Genomic DNA, 16394 nt, shown 5'->3' with positions numbered 1-16394 from the left:
TCCTTTTTCATTGATCTTCGTTCTTGCCAATGAAATACATCGATCATTGCTGAATTCTTGGAGGACAATAGCTTCCTTTTTGATGAAAGACCTCGTCAATGAAATGAAATCCCTATCATATGTCTTCTCGATGTCAATTTTGAGGACGATAGCTTCCTTTTTGGTCTTTTTCGCCCAACACATCTCAATTTTGAGGACAATAGTGTTTTAGTTGTATGAAATCATTGTATTCTGCAGAACCATGTTCCCCATATTTCTTTTTGAATTTATATCATTACAAAAAAGATATGCATATAACTTATCATATTTTGAGTTTGTTGTATTTGCTAAAACTTGATTTCTTTTAAATAATTAGAATGGTGAGAAATGTATTTCAGAACCCCGATGAGTATTTTCTTTAACCAACTAAAGTAATAATGAGCAACCGAGTACTTGACAGGTATGGGACATGATTTACCAATCGCATATGTAATATCTAAAAACCCAAATTTTTTAGATTGTTTTAATTAAAGCTCCTTTGGTGTCCTAAATTAGTTACACTCACAACAACACCATTACAAATTACAGATTCTTATTATAATCCAGCATGGAAAAGATATAGAATACTCCAGATTCAAAAGCCTAGATTTGAATCTAGAAACAAAATGGTGAGATCTGTACACATATTAATTAATTAATAGCAGCAAGTGGAAGTCTAGAATCTCTAGGAGACTGACACTCCAAATGCTTCACTTCTCCGTTTGGCTTCAGTGAAGATTTTGAATCCCAGAATTGTTTCAGTAGTTCTTCAAATGACGGCGTCTGTAGTTCTTCGATGGATGTCATGCTTGGTAGATTGAATGCCCGCTTTTTCGGTGTTGAACATGTAGGTTCGTCAACCTTTTTTAAAAAAAATACCCATTCAGATTAGTAAAAAAATAAATACCCTTTTTTATAACCATGCATATTTTACATCCTATCTTTAAAGAAATCGTTTGGATTTTGGACAAATAGTGTTTCGAGTTGGCTTCAAAACCTATAAATAAATACCCTTTTTTATAACCATGCACATTTTTGTCCCGTACTAAACGAACTGAACGTTCAGCAAACAGATGTTGATCTGTTTGGCTGGAAATATTCTTGTTTATCAAACAAACATGAACAGAATTTTACGTTCATTTTAGTAAAATGAAAGAGGCCGAACAAACTTCTCGTTGTTCATTTTAGTTCATGAATGTTCAATTACTGTTTTTTATGTGTGTTGTTTATGTACAAAACTACAAATAACATATACATATATATTTATATAGAGGCCGGTTAATGTACAAGACCTTATGGTGCGTTGTGTACGCGACCACAATATAAATGTGCGTAATTATGCGAATAACGTGCGTAATTAGGGTTGACCCAACCCATGCCTAATTATGTATTGTAACGTGCCTAATTTTGCAAAGTTAATTACTATTGTGCCGCCACGTTCAATTGAAGTGAAGGCCTAGACTATATTAGATGTGCTGTTGAGATGCTCGTGTACGGGACAAAACTGTATATACCTAAACGATAAGGTGGTCTTGTATTTTAAAATTCTCTATTTATATATACCTAAACGAACATAGAACTATATAAGAAAACTAATATGATATCTTGGTTTTAAATTGCGTGATGCGCTCCGATGCGTTTAGTCCAAAAATCTGATGCGCGATGCGAGTGCATCACGTATGTGATGCGTTCTTTATAAAAAAAATAGTTAAAAATTATTTATACATAAAAACTTATAAAAACATACTTAAAGTAAAACAACTGACGTAATTAGAAGGTAAGAGTTGTGTTTTTTGGTTCAAATCAAGTATACTAAGATGTTAATTATGGAAAAAACCGAACACAGTTCATAAAATCTGGAAAAAAGCATAAGAAACAATGTTGCGTGCATCAGAGCGCATTATGCGATAAGCGCGCAATATTCTCGCATCACATAAACGCCTCGCATCAGCTGTTGCGATGCGCTCTCATTAGCGCATCGGGCGCATCACGCATTATGCGCGCATTTTAAAACCAAGTATGATATATACTTTAACTATAATATTTTTTTGTAATAGGCTATTTTTCAAGTAATTTATATCTTTTAATATATTTTCATAACATATTTTCATAACGAACGAAGGTGAACACGAAAGTAATTTTACAGCCCTGAGATTGGAATATGATGTAGAACGGGCAAGAAAGTAATTTTACGAAACCATGTTGAGGTAAAATGAGAAAACTAACCGTGTAGTCATTTAAGAGTGTTTTTCCAGCATTTTCTGTGATCTCAATGATCTTATGGTAGTGTCCACCCTTTAGTTCCCTTAATTCTCCACAACATGGAACAATGATGGAATCAAGATTTTCACGTGCATCATGGTCCAGTTGTAATGAATCTGCAATTGTGTTTTTTTTTAAAACAAATGAAGTCAAAAAAACCACAAATGTAAATCTATTTATTCATGGCAAAATTAAATACTCACGGTCAATTGAGGATAGTAAGTTTTTGCTTGCAACATTTGTGTCGTCGAGTGCGGATGACACAGCAGCTGAATACCGTGCACGCAAAATTTGATTGGCTTCCAATCCTCCCCTAAAAAGGTAAAAAAAAAAAACAGTTATTTTTCCTCAATAACTTGAACCCATTATTAGACTAAAACAGGTATATCTTGGTTGACACATTCCAAATTAACCTTTTTCAATAACATGGGCTGAAATCACAAAAGTAATAAACCTATATAATTTCTTTTACCTGACTATTTCATCCACAGATGCAACATTGCTCTTCTCTAAACTAACCAAAGATTCCTGAGCGCTATTCCATTGTTGTGACCCCATTTTCGTCTTTTGCAAACTGTAACAATTAAACAAAAGTCAACAATAGTCACCACTAAAGAAAATCATCCCATGATTCAGTATGTTTTGAAAGAATAATGAAACTGTATATTGAATGCGTACCAATTTTGAAGAACCTCATCTAGGTCTGCTTTTCTGATTTCAACTGCAGCAGTGTCTTCAAGATAGTGGCTTTCAGCCTCTTTCGTATAGTTTATCCAGTTGTTCCTTATGCAGGAGCTCGAATCTTTCATTGTTGACATTTCTTGGTCAAATCTTTTAGCTTTACTTGCTGCGGTCTCCCTCAGGCCATCAACTGCTGTTCTAACCTGTATAATATGATTGGCATAAATTCGTAAAAAGGTTTTTTTTTTTTTACTGCTAATTGTTTATGATAAGATAACAGCATACAAAATTCCAGGTTGGCTAGAGTTGACTAAAATTATATATACTGTAAATATGCTATTTTGTCAACAACAAACAACTTTAGCCCCTCAACTTTAATAATGACATCTTTAGCCCCTCAACTTTAATAATGATGTGTTTAGCCCCTTCCTTAACTAAAACAACTTTAGCCCCCCAACTTTAATAATTGCATGTTTAGCCCCTCAACTTTAATAATGACATGTTTAGCCCCTCAACTTTAATAATTGCATGTTTAGCCCAACTTTAATAATTGCATGTTTAGCCCCTCAACTTTAATAATGACATGTTTAGCCCCTTAACTAAAACATCAAACAACTTAAACTCTCGTGATCTGCTTATTTTTATCTACGTTTCGAACCCGTTGCGGAGCGCGGGTGATAACCCACTAGTTTGATGAAAAAGTAAACAGGTCAAATGGATTTAAAGTAGAGACCGAGTGTAACTTCTTATTCATCAAACATCCAAAATCACTTTATTAAAAAAATTAGATTATTTTTGAAATAATATAATTTTTGTTATCGTATTTGGCAAACTAATTTTTGGATATTAAGGATTTGGCCGTTTGGGTCAACCCAACCTGACCATGTCCGAAACATGACCCATTTTAAATCATACCAGTCCTTTCTTCCTAGCATTTGAAACTGCAAATAGTTCTGCAACTTTCTCGAGAAGTTGTTTTTCTTCAATCGCAGCACATTCCTAAAAAAGAATAAAATGAGAAGACCGAATCATGTTTCAACAAGCAAGAGTAAAAGACAAATTCTATTACCTCAAACTTTCTTTCAAGTTCAGAAAGTTTTTGGTCATTGAGCGTTTGACCCTCTTCAACAATTTTGATCAATTTCGTTGCGTGCAAGTCTAAAGTATCAAAAAAGTTCATAGTAGTCTTAGATATTGTTCTTGATGTTTCCACAGCTCTAGAATGCGCCTGCATATCACATGTCAACAGTGACTTTTGTTATCTCCCTAAAAGTATAATTTTTTACTTGTTTATGATATTAAATATCTTACTTCTCGTTGTTGTTGTGCAAATGCAGTTAGTTTATTTTCTTGGTTGTAGAGAATGCTCTCAAGATCACCCAGCAGTTTTTCAGCTTCTGATGCAATACCCTTGAAAAGCTGGACATGAAACAGAAGCTAAGTTATGACATATCACTATAACTGTTGATTTTTATAATCAAAATTGTATATATTATACATACCTCCGCAAGAGCAGAAGAATTTTTGGAGACTTGAGAGTTCAAAAGTCCAAACGTTGACTGTGAATTCCCATCTAGTTCATCGGCTATATCATCTAAAGCTTTGATTCCAGAACCGTACATTGTTTTTAATTTCTCTAGGGCAGCTCGAAGTTCTTCAGTTGCCTACACTCCCCACAAATTCACAGTCTATTCGTTTTAATGGGTTAAAAAGGACGCAAGTCTATTCATTAATAGGGGGTGCCCGCACGATGCGGCAGTAACACAACACAGGCACCGGTAAAACGCGTAATCACTTATTACAATTTTTTAAAATTAAAAAAAAAACTATAGCAATACCATACTCAAACCAAAGAGAATAAAATGCTCGATTTATGGTGTAATCATTTTAAATTACTATTAAGAATCATGTGGGAAAGTTGGGTTAAAAGAGAACCTTTAGTTTTAAAGGGTACCTTGTGATTTAAAACGTGTATTTAAGTACAACTCTTAATTATAGTGAAATTACTTTTCTGTCCTTCCAATATGTATTATAATATAGTAAAAAATATATAGTGGTTGTTGAGACCCCAAATATTTATAAAAGTTATATAACTTATAGACAAAATGTTTCGAGTTTATCCAACTTGTTTTGAGCCACCCATTTTGCCTCCTCTAGTTCTCTAAATGTTTTTAAAAAACTTGAACTTTTTGGGCAATAAGTGTTTGGCTAAAATATTAATATACCTCGGCCTTGGTTGATACAAAGGATTGCATATCTTCCTCCATGCCTTTCAACTGTTGCTCTTGTTGAGTTACAGAAGCCGCTATGGTTTTATGCAAAGTATCAAGTTGTATAGTTAACTGAGATTGGAACTGCTGGACAAGAATTCTGTTTTCATCTTCAATTTTATCCTTGCGTTCTGTTAAAGTAAACATAGCACTGAAATAAGTACCAGTCCTTGCACCTTTTATGCAAGGATATTTATAAAGTTTGTACCAATCTTGGTGTATAGACGAGATACGTCTGATGCAGCATTCTCCAGCTCCCCACGAAGGTCAAATGCCCGCTCTAGAAGTGCTTTTTCTGTAGAAATTATAAAAGACCATTGTTATTAGACAGGTTTGACTTTGGTCACAAGCCATATTCTGTACGGAATACTTTCTTCTAACTTTGTTTAAAATTATAAACAATTAAAGTTTCTACCAAATAAAACAGTTTAGGTGGTAGTATGAAGTAAAAATACCTTTTTGATCACTGAAACAGACAACTTGGGTCAAAACACATGTAACTTTGCTTGTGATTATAAAAGGATTGAAAATAGATTAACTTACCAGATTTTAAAAGGTTGGAGATAAGAAATTCTTTCTCTTTAATCGTTGCATTTGCTTGTCTATGCTTTTCTTCAAGACCGGACAATGAATGTTCAGTTTCTTGGAGTTTTACCTGAAGGAAAACGAAGTATGCTTCTTAGTGTCAGGAAAATGAAAACATAATGCTACACTTAATAAAAAAACAAAAAAAAACAAAGAGCATACCTCTGTCTTCTCAAGCTTCTCTGTTAAATTTGCAGTTATTAACTGCTGAGAGTTATAGAGTTCCTGTAGCTCCATCATTTGCTTTTTACACAAACAGAAAAAAAAAAAAAAAACCAATATCAATGACGGATTTAAGAAGGAAACAGAACCGAATATACTGAAAAATTTGATGTCGTGACTCTTGATTATACCTTTCCTCTAGATTCATTATCAAGTTCCATGCGTTCGATTTTTTCAGCCATTGCCTGGATTAAATTGTCAAAAAAAATCAACAAAATTTCAATAAAATGAAAGATAATAATTTCAATCAGGCTAACTGAAAGTTTAGGCTTGTAAATGAACCAAACGAACACGCACAGAGGCATGTTCGTGTTCGTTTATGTTCGTTCGTTTAAAACCTAAACGAACAGCTCACAAACATAAACAAACAAACTTAAAAAAACATAATTTAACAAACAATAAACAACACAAATAAGCATAATTGAACAAACATAAATTAACACAAATGAACATAATTGACTAAACATAAACGAACATATAATTAGTGAGTAATTAAGATAAATTCCATTGGAAAGCCCATTTATCAGTTAGTTATATTTATATAAATATAACTACTTATGTATTTAAATTGAAACAAACATAAACAAACAAACTTAACGAACGAACATAAACGCACGTTCATGAACAATGAACGAACAAAACGTGTGCTCATGTCCGTTCATTTAGTTAAATGAACAAAAAAATTGTATTGTGTTCATGCTTGTTCGCTTATTATTCATGAACGTTTGGTTCGTTCACTGGCCTATGCAAGTTCATGAAAAATTACCTTTTTCTCCTCTTCCTCCTGAAGATATCTGTCTTTTGGTATGTAAATTCCATTTTTCTCTCGAGCAGCATACACCTCTGGTCAACCAACAGTTACAAACAGTATACAGATTGTTAAATATGGACTACTACCTTACTGAGAAAGTTTAATGAACAAAGGGTAATAAAGTAATCTCACAACCTTGCTTAAGCCGTTCAATTTCAGAATACAGATCCTTCATCATTGCTGATTTCATCATCTTCTGATTGATCTAAAACAACAAAAAGAAAAAGTCCAGTAATCAGAGATTAAAAAGGCAGAAGCTTGTGAATTTCTGACACGACCAGAAAACACGGCACGAACCTAACACGAAATTCAATAATTTGGGTTTAGTCTAAATGGGTTCGGGTCAGTTTCAGGTTGAACCTGAAAACCCGTAGGTAATGTTCGTGTCAACCCGATCGGGTTGGCAGTTTGACCCATTTAACCCATTTATATTATATATATTTTACAATATTTTTTATGTCATAAATTAAATTGGGTTGGTGTTTTATGCCATAATTTAACTTAAAAAAGGAAATTGACATTAAATTTATAATTAAAATGTAGTTGTATTATGTACATTTGTCTTTTTTTTGTAAAATTTTAATTTTAATATATTATTTTGCGAAAAAAATATCAAAAAATAAAAAATTCGGGTTGAACGGGTCGTGTTCGGGTCATCCCACGAATATTCGGAGCGTGTTCGGGTTCATACGTACGATAAGATTTTCAGGTTCGGGTTGTGTTCACGTTTGTCTAAATTTTTCCAGTTCAGGTCAGGTTGAACCTGCCATCCTACGAGGTTCAGGTGAACCCGCCGCCATCCCACGGACACGACCCGTTTAGCACCCCTAAGCTTGTCAATTATTAAACAGACTGATCTAGTCAATACTAACCTCGGGTTTGTTCTTGATATTTTTTGCACGATGAGCGTAGTCTAAAGTACTTAGTGTCTCTTCCAAAGAATGGATTGAAGGGGAGATTGTAGCAATTATGCATGTCTTTGTTTTTCCTCCCAATGAATCTCTCAACAATCTTGTTAATTTACTATCCCTGTTTATATGGTTCATCCAGATGTGTGTAAATAATAAATTAATTAAGAAAATAAGTAATAATAATGATGGTATGTAGAATATTACCTATAAGGTATGTGTCCTGAACGCTCAACAAGTGTGTTAATGACTCTGCCAAGTGTAAGCAAGCTTTTGTTTATCTCACCAGCTTCTCTTGCTCTACCCTGTAACAATTGATTAGGTACCCAAGTATTTAAAATGTTACAAGTCAACCAAGTATTGATTTCGTGTGAGAGTAAAATGTCACTTTCGTCCAAAGGTTTGTTTTTCCACATCTGGATATAAAAATTTTCATCTTGCCATTTTCGTCTTTTTGTTAACTTAAAGGGCAATTCAGTCTTTTCATTTTATGTACAAGCATTTAGCATGTACAAGTATTTAAATAAGACGAAAATACCCTTAAGCCAACAGAAAAATGAAAATACCGCTTCCACGGAGAAAATGGAGAGTTAACGAGCCGATGAAAATGACAAGATTTCAAACCCTTTGGACGATGTGCAAAATCAAACCTTTGGATGAAAGTCGCAAAACTGGCCAAACCTCATGGACGAAAATGAAAATGAAAAAATTCACCAGTTGTAAATGACAAAGATTCCCTTGAATCAACTCAAAAGAATCACCTCTAGATGTATTGACAAAAAATATTGACATAGTTTCAGGCCCATTTTACAAGTTTATTGCTTGAATTGGCTTAAACAAAACATGATTGATACTTCCATACCTCTTTTGCACCAGATCTCGAAATATTCTCCGAACCAGCAAGATCAACAAGGTTAAGTTTTCCGCATCTAATAACTTCTTCACCCTCAGGGGTACGTTCCTTGATATGAATCGTGATAGAAAATATCGAATGAGAACGACTACTTTGTTTATTCATAAGCGTTTCTGCCGTACGTCTTTTAGCAGAACCTTTTTCCAATATTCTGTATATTTCATCAGCAGTAGAAACTATCTCCTCTTCTAAGCCTCTAACAAGTACACCACCCTTTCCATCTTCCATTAACGCTATCGGTTTCTTCGACTTATCTTCTGGAAACTTTGAAGCTTCTTCGGGAGCTAAAAGATCGGTTATTTCCTCATTGTACAGCTCTAGAAACGTAACTTTCATATTGTATTCTGCATTTTGAGCTTCTAATATGTCAAATATTTGCCTAACCGCCCTCGGAATCACACCTGCATCACTTGGGAATTCCCCGTTCTGAAACAAACAAAAGGTTGGTTATTACCCAAAATCTACGCAGTTAATGCGGCAAAAAATCGGATATCGGTCAACGACAGATATTTGAGATATGGGTTATCGCAGTGGGACATCGGTAATTTTAATATCATGCAGAATTTATATATATAGCAATTTAACACTAACAATTCAGTATACTCTCATATCATTAACAAATTAACCTTTTCCAACTTGCAAAAGTTAAATTGTAGCAAGTGATGAAGGCTTAAAACACAAATAATAGCAATAAGAAGAAAGATGAATGGTAGATTTAAGAAGTAAGGTACTGGTATCGGGAAAATCGGTGATATATCGGTCAAATATTGGTCAATATCGCTGATAATATTGGTACCAATATTCTGACTGATATTTGACACCGATATCTTACATGGGGACCGATATATCGGTGATATATCACCGATATTAGCTGTATAGCCCAAAATAAAAGCCGAAAAACAAACGGATTCATTTCATTTGGGGTGAAAGTATACCTTTTTCCTCCCTCCTCCTTCCATTGTGTATGTTTTTCCGGTTCCCGTTTGGCCGTATGCAAATATAGTGCAGTTGTAGCCCTCGAGAACTTCAAAAACTATGGGAGACACTGCTGAATGATACAAGTCTCTTTGTTGGGATTTTGGACCGAATACCTATGGATATCGTACCAGATTAGCACATGAAACAACACAAATTCAATTTTGATTTCTTCAAAAAATAAAGATTATGATTGCTTTAAGAGAAGCTTTACCCTTTGGTTTCATTTCTCTTCAGAGACATACTACATTTGGATATAAAGATGATAAACATAAATGCATTAGAAAAAAACACACCTTATCAAACACAAATGATCTATCAATCTGCTTGTTAGCTATGTTTTGAACTGCACATACTTCCCTCTTGTTTTCTGCACATGTAACCACCACTGGAGTGTGTAGTTTTTCCTCATCAGCATTCAGTGGTCTACAACACAATAATACCATTTTTTAAATTTTTGTGTACCAAAATTTAAAATTTAAAATTATATTTATATGCCTGAAGACAAAAAAGTACACACCTGCATCTCACAACAACCTGAACATTTACCCCTTTTTCTTTATCATGTTTACCACTCATATTTCCTTCAACATGTCGAATATCTCTTGCTGACTTCTCAACAGATCTCGGAGTCTGAGATGGTGAACTCGGTATCGCACTTCCTCCCTTCTTGTCCATAACTTTACAATTAGGTCTTCAAATCACCAATTTTTCACTGTCGACTAATTTCAAATCTGAAAAATTCAATCAATCAATAAACCTAGGGTTTACAAAAAACTTAAATCTAAAATACAAATTTTCAAGAAGAAAATTAAATTAAAACATCCAGTATCCAAATATCTAAGATTGTCTACTTCCAGATCAGATCACGAAACACACTCCTACAGTTTCACCGTTTGACTCACTGAGTCAACTCGGTCATAACTGACCTATCCTTGCAAGGTAAGCAGTGGCTATCACAAGCATTAATGAGAAAATTCACTCCTATAGTTTCACTGTTTGACTCACTGAGACAACTCGGTCATAACTGAACTAGCCTTGGAAGGTAAGCAGTAGCTATCTGCTATCACAACCATAATTTAGAGAACATAGAGCGAGTTTCACTAATCGACTCACTGAGTCAACTTAGTCACCACTGAACTGTCCTTGTAAGGTAAGCAATAGCAATCACAATCATTACTCAGATGTTTCTCCCTCAAACATCATACAAAATGCAGATCAAAACAGAAACATTAAGAAAAACGTCAAAAACCGCCGATATATATAAATATACAAAACTACAAATTTCATCTATCAAAGAGTGTTCGATCTGATTAAATAAATGAAGCAACAAATTGAACTGAAACTATCAGATAAAACTATGAAGAAACCTTCAATCGGCTTCAAATTGAGAATATATATACACACACACACAAATCTCATCAATCAAGGAGTGTTCGATCTGATTAAGTGAATGAAACAGCAAACTGAACTGAGAATAAACCTTAAATCGGCTTTAAACTGCCAATAACTAAACGAATCCCATCAATTAAAGAGTGTTCGATCTGAATTAGTGAATGAAACAACAAATTGAAGTGAAAATTTGAATGAAAAGCATGAAGAAACCTGAAATCTGCTACAAATTGCTGTTAGAGTGAATGTAGATTCAATGTAGAGAGAGATGATTCTCAGAGATGGTGAAGTAATTAGGTTAAAATACAGAGAGAGAAAGAAAGAGAGAGAGAGAGTCCGTGAGGATGATGTGAAAAAATTATGGCCGTTATAGTAGCGTTTGAATTTGGAGGCTCCTGCTGTTAAAGTTGACGGGGATATATTTGTATCATTATTTCAAAATAAACGTTGGGAAGAATACAAATATTTTGAATTTCGTTAAGGTATAACGGTATTAATTTCCAAATCTTAAATGTTATGGTTGTTTGAGAATTTGAAAATATGATTTATTTGAATTTCTTTTGTTAAAAATACTATTTTGTTTCATTTCAATCACCAGGGCAAATTAATAAGGATAGCAGGTAGACGAGCAAAAAACTGCGTCGTCATCCACTTTTGAACAGAAAACCCTAATCTACTATTTGAATTTGAATTTCAAGTTTGGTATTTAAAAAACGCCCAACTTGAAACGAGTAAATAATAGAATATAGTTTTGTTTCATGGGAGTTTGTAGTATACAAGTTAGGTTATTTGATTTTGTTGGACCGAATGGGTTTTTTTTTAAGTTTGGTAAAACAAGTGAGTTGGGTCAATTGGATGCTGAGTCGAAAAGATTCATGTCAACCTCGGCCTTGGTGGGAACGGGTTTAACTGTAAATGAGTTTGGGTCGAAACGAATTCGTTTAGAAAAGTATCACTTTGGTTTGGGTCAAAACGTGTTTGGATTAATATGAGATTTGGGTTCGAGTGTGACCTTTTAGATAAAAAAAGAAGTATTAGAATGAATTAATTTATTTATTTTTACAGCCAATGATGATAGGTATTCGTAGTGTTGATTACTGACAGCATTTGCGTCAGGGAGGTGGTGGCGATTGTTTTGATGACAATGGCGGTTACGTTGGTAATGGTGGTGGTTGTGTATGTAGTGATAGTTGCGGTTGTTCGCTCATATGGACCATTTATTAACAAGTGTTATAAGAGTGACTTCTTCTTTAATTTTGAGTTGATTCAAATGGACTTATTGTATAAATTAAATAAATCTATATCTAAATTTTCATCCAAATCAACAAATTTATAGATAAATATAGGTCATGATTGTCATGTATAGCTTTTTGGGTTTCTTAGACTAAGAGTCTTAGGTGGTGTTTGTTTTTTCAGATGCAAAAGGTCTGCAGTCTGCGGACCACATCTGCAAACGTCTGCACGAGAAGAGGTGGACCAAATGTCTGCAGAGTGTAATAAAAAGAGTGTTTGATTATATAACATCTGCAAACGTCTGCACTGTCTTCCTTGCCAAAACCCTAATTCCTACAACCACTTCTCCATCCAACCCACCACCGTATCTCCACCACAGCCCATCACAAAACCCCAACTCAAAACCTAATCCTCTCCCACTACAACCAAATCAAGCCCTGAATCGTGCCTTAAAACGTGCCTGAAATCGATGGTGCTTGAATCATGCCTGAAATCGATGGTGGAGGGGTCGACGGTGGGTGGAGGAGGGGTGGCGGACGGAGCAAAGGTGGAGGACAGTGGCGGAGGAGATGTGTGTCGGAAGTGGAGGTGGTGGCAGAGTAGAGGTGGAGCAGGTGCTTTCGGAGATGGATGTGGTGTCGGAGGTGGAGGTGGTGGCGGAGTGTAGGTGGAGCAAGGCTGGAGCAGGTGGTGTCGGAGGTGGAGGTGGTGGCAGAGCAGGGGCGGGCGGCGGAGGAGGTGGTGTCGGAGGTGGAGGTGGTGATGGTGGCGGAGGAGGTGGTGTCGGCTGGAGAAGTGGAGGTGCTAGGGTTTTGAGACCAGATGGGTGTTTTAAAGAGGGAGGAGAGTCTTGAAGATGTTGGAAGACATAAGGACAGAGAGGAGAGTCTTGAAGATGTTGGAAGACATACGGACAGATCTGCGTGGGGAAGAGGTTTTTTAATGAAACCTCTTCTAAAAAACAAACAAACTGCAGACTCAAATGTCTGCGCATGGTCTACGTGGGGAAGACATAAGAGGTTCTGAAGTACTTCTCACCAAAAACAAACACCCCCTTATACTCATTATTAATATCAGTCCAAGGGTTTTATATTAATTTTTCTAGAGGGATCTAAATTGTATCTTCTGGTCCTATATAATTTGTTCCATTGTATCCTCTTTTCATCAATAGAACAATACACAACAATTACAGAACACTATGGTTCATTGTGGTACTAGAGCAAGCCTATCCACAATAGCGCATCTCTTCTTTTCTTTCAATCAACCATGGCGCAACTTGCCACCTTCACTTCTGCTGAGAAAGCTAGTCACAACAGTCACAAGTTCCCCTTCACCCTTATGGGTACCCAAAAGCAACGCTTGAACCTTTTTTAATCACCAACAACTTGTATGATTATGTTACTAGAACCATCCCCCGCCCAGATCCTACATTCCTAATAGAACCATCCAAAGATGGCGAAACTTCCACCACTAACAACCCTAATTAGCGCCAGTGGAGTGGATTGTCAGTGATGTGCAAGTTTGCATGCTTATTCTATCCACCATCTTTGAGGCTTCCTTTCAACATGTGCAAGCCACTACATCCAGGGACCTTTGGCTTTCCTTGGACGTGCATATGCACCCAATACCGCCTCATGAGAATTCACATTAAAAACTCAGTTACTTTGGATCATGATGAAGGGAGTCGAAACACCTGTTACCTACTTATCTTGCGCTATGGTATACGCCTCATCCTTGGCGAATATAGATGAGCCGATGAAAGATAAAGATTTAGTCATGCTTACAATTTCTGGTTTACGTGATGAATATAGCAGGCTAAAGTCTAACCTTTTAGCGCACCACCCGCCAATCACCTTCAATGAACTACATGGATTTCTTTCTGATCATGACTTCATGTTGCACAAGTCATTGACTAATTCCTCTGGTACATCTTCTCAGGTTTTTTCTGCCACCATAGGTAACTCTGTAACTACTCCTACTTCTTTCCTTATACAAGTGCAACAACTGGCATTCTCAATTGGGTTATAGTAAAACCCTCTAATTCTACCACAGATCCTTTATGACTCACGACCCACGCAAAACCAGAACAACCATAGGGGTGCTAACCATGGACAATATCGTGGCACCAATAAGGGGCGTAACAATACTAAGGTTGCCCCCTCATGACAGTTTGTATGGGCCTCAACACAGAATATGGTATACAGTCGTTGTAATCGTTGTGGCATTGTTCACTACCATCCTAGTGCCCAAACCAATCTGCTGCCAATTCTTGATTTGCTCCTTAGGCCAATTTTTCCTCCTTTTTAGAGAACATCTAGGACTACCTGGTTCACAGACACAGGTGCTAATGGCCAAGTTAGTCCTGACTTGACGAATATTGACAACTTTGAGTCCTCCTTTTTAGAGAACATCTAGGACTACCTGGTTACAAACACAGGTGCTAATGGCCATGTTACTCCTGACTTGACGAATATTGAAAACTTTGAGATCTATTTAGGTATTGACTCACTCCACATTGGTGACAGTAAACCCTTACCCATTTTACATATTGGATCTTCCGAATTTTTCTCACCTAGTAAAACATTTAAATTGTCTGATATTCTTCAAGTACCTGCTATTCAAAAGAAGTTACTATCTGTTAAACAATTTTGCTTAGATAATGATGTTTATTTTCAATTTCACTTTTTCCTTTTTATTGTAAGGACGAGTCTTCACACACTACCTTTCTATTGGGTCCAAGTGATAATGGTCTATACTCGTTTTACCTTCCACAACTTAAGCCAATTCCTAAGCAGGTCTTCATAACAACTGAAGCTTCCTCTACCATTTGACATCAACGTCTTGGCCCCATATGCTTATTTTAAATAATTTCTTTCCTGTTTCTACAAAATTATGTTATTCTTTATGTACTTCTTGTCAATTTGGAAAATCCTCCAAAGTTACCTTGCATAATTCTACTTTTCAAAGTCGTAATGTTTTGGATTTAATTTACAGTGATGTTTGGCGACCTTCTCCAACTGTGTCTCATGATGAACATCGCTTCTTTTTATTGTGTGTTGACCATCACTTGTGTTTCATGTGGTATGATCTACTTTTTCAGAAATCATATATTTTCACCACATTTACCAACTTTGTCACCATGGTTGAACATCAGTTCAACACTAAACTAAAAAAACGTACTAACTGACTGGGGAGGGGAGTTTCGTATCCTTTCTCCCTTATTCAACAAGCTTGGTATAATTCATCGTCATTCCTGTCCATACACTAGTGAATATAATGGAATTGTTGAACGAGGTAATCATCATCTTGTAGAAACCGGGCTTGCCCTCCTTACCCATTCTTACCTACCACAACGATTCTGGCACTTTGCATTCGAAACCATTGTCTACCTTATTAATCGTCTTCCATCTAGAACCTCTTCGAATAAATCTCCCTTCTATCAAAATTTCAATCGCAAACCAGATTACTCCTTCCTTCGGGTTTTTATGTCAATATTTTCCCTATCTACGTATAACCATCACAAAATGGATTTTAGATCCACGCCTTGTTTTTTCCTTGGTTACAGCCCTCGTCATCACGGTTATCTTTGTTTTGACCCCGCAATAGAAAAACTAGATTTAGTGAGACATGTGCATTTCAGTGAAAATCTTCCCTTTTCAAATTCGTGTTTCCCCGCCATCCCCGTCATCCACCACACCTATCTCTCCTTATGTGTCCTTTTTTTTCCTGAACTCATTCCACATCACACACCTTATCCACTAAACACCACTGACCACACTAATACCAACGTTATCCCTTCTACCTCTGAACCATCATCACCACAGCCCTCTACTCCCACCCAATCCACATCATCACCATCTTCACCCGACCCACCTTTCCCGGTCCCTAGTTCCTCTACCCCTCAACAAGATATGCCCACTCTGCCTCCACCGCCTCCACCACCTCGTCCAACGCACCCTCGCCAAAATCCTAAACGCACCACTCCTCTGCGTACACATCTACTACTTCCTCACCCCCTATTGAACCTGCCTCAGTTTAGTTCTTACAATTTCATTCATAACTATTTCTCAATTTTCATCGTTAATTTGTGACTAATAAGCCATTTAATGTTTAATATAACGGAA

At 36.1% G+C, this 16394-nt stretch overlaps 2 protein-coding genes across 2 annotated transcripts; both read right to left on the bottom strand.

Moving 5' to 3' along the window:
• Positions 1–479: 479 nt before the first annotated feature.
• Positions 480–11439, bottom strand: LOC110936712 (kinesin-like protein KIN-5D). The gene is made up of 23 exons (XM_022179125.2): positions 11251–11439; positions 10166–10379; positions 9942–10071; positions 9606–9761; positions 8620–9096; positions 7965–8062; positions 7722–7878; positions 6985–7054; positions 6805–6881; positions 6170–6223; positions 5979–6059; positions 5775–5886; positions 5440–5526; positions 5187–5362; positions 4464–4625; positions 4273–4380; positions 4031–4189; positions 3877–3960; positions 2959–3164; positions 2753–2854; positions 2484–2593; positions 2245–2396; positions 480–879 (listed from the first exon to the last, which is right to left on the bottom strand). The coding sequence occupies exons 2-23, from the start codon at positions 10321–10323 to the stop codon at positions 670–672; spliced, it is 3126 nt and encodes a 1041-aa protein (XP_022034817.1). The 5' UTR covers positions 10324–10379; positions 11251–11439; the 3' UTR covers positions 480–669.
• A 1312-nt stretch (positions 11440–12751) lies between these two features.
• LOC110933584 (formin-like protein 14) lies at positions 12752–13264 on the bottom strand. Its single transcript, XM_022176799.1, has one exon. The coding sequence runs from the start codon at positions 13262–13264 to the stop codon at positions 12752–12754; it is 513 nt and encodes a 170-aa protein (XP_022032491.1).
• Positions 13265–16394: the final 3130 nt, after the last annotated feature.

This window comes from Helianthus annuus, chromosome 4, assembly GCF_002127325.2.
Source record: "Helianthus annuus cultivar XRQ/B chromosome 4, HanXRQr2.0-SUNRISE, whole genome shotgun sequence".
NCBI classification, from domain to species: Eukaryota; Viridiplantae; Streptophyta; class Magnoliopsida; order Asterales; family Asteraceae; genus Helianthus; species Helianthus annuus.
Note: the sequence above shows the minus strand (reverse complement) of the source record. Positions and strands in the feature narration are given on the sequence as shown.

Coding starts and splice junctions, on each gene's coding strand:
- LOC110936712 (XM_022179125.2), bottom strand. CDS start 10,323: ATGGACAAGAAGGGAGGAAGTGCGATACCGAGTTCACCATCTCAGACT. Junction 4,626..5,186: donor TTGTATCAACCAAGGCCGAG/GTATATTAATAT, acceptor TGGGGAGTGTAG/GCAACTGAAGAACTTCGAGC. Junction 880..2,244: donor CACTCTTAAATGACTACACG/GTTAGTTTTCTC, acceptor TTTTTAAAAAAG/GTTGACGAACCTACATGTTC.
- LOC110933584 (XM_022176799.1), bottom strand. CDS start 13,264: ATGCGCAGACATTTGAGTCTGCAGTTTGTTTGTTTTTTAGAAGAGGTT.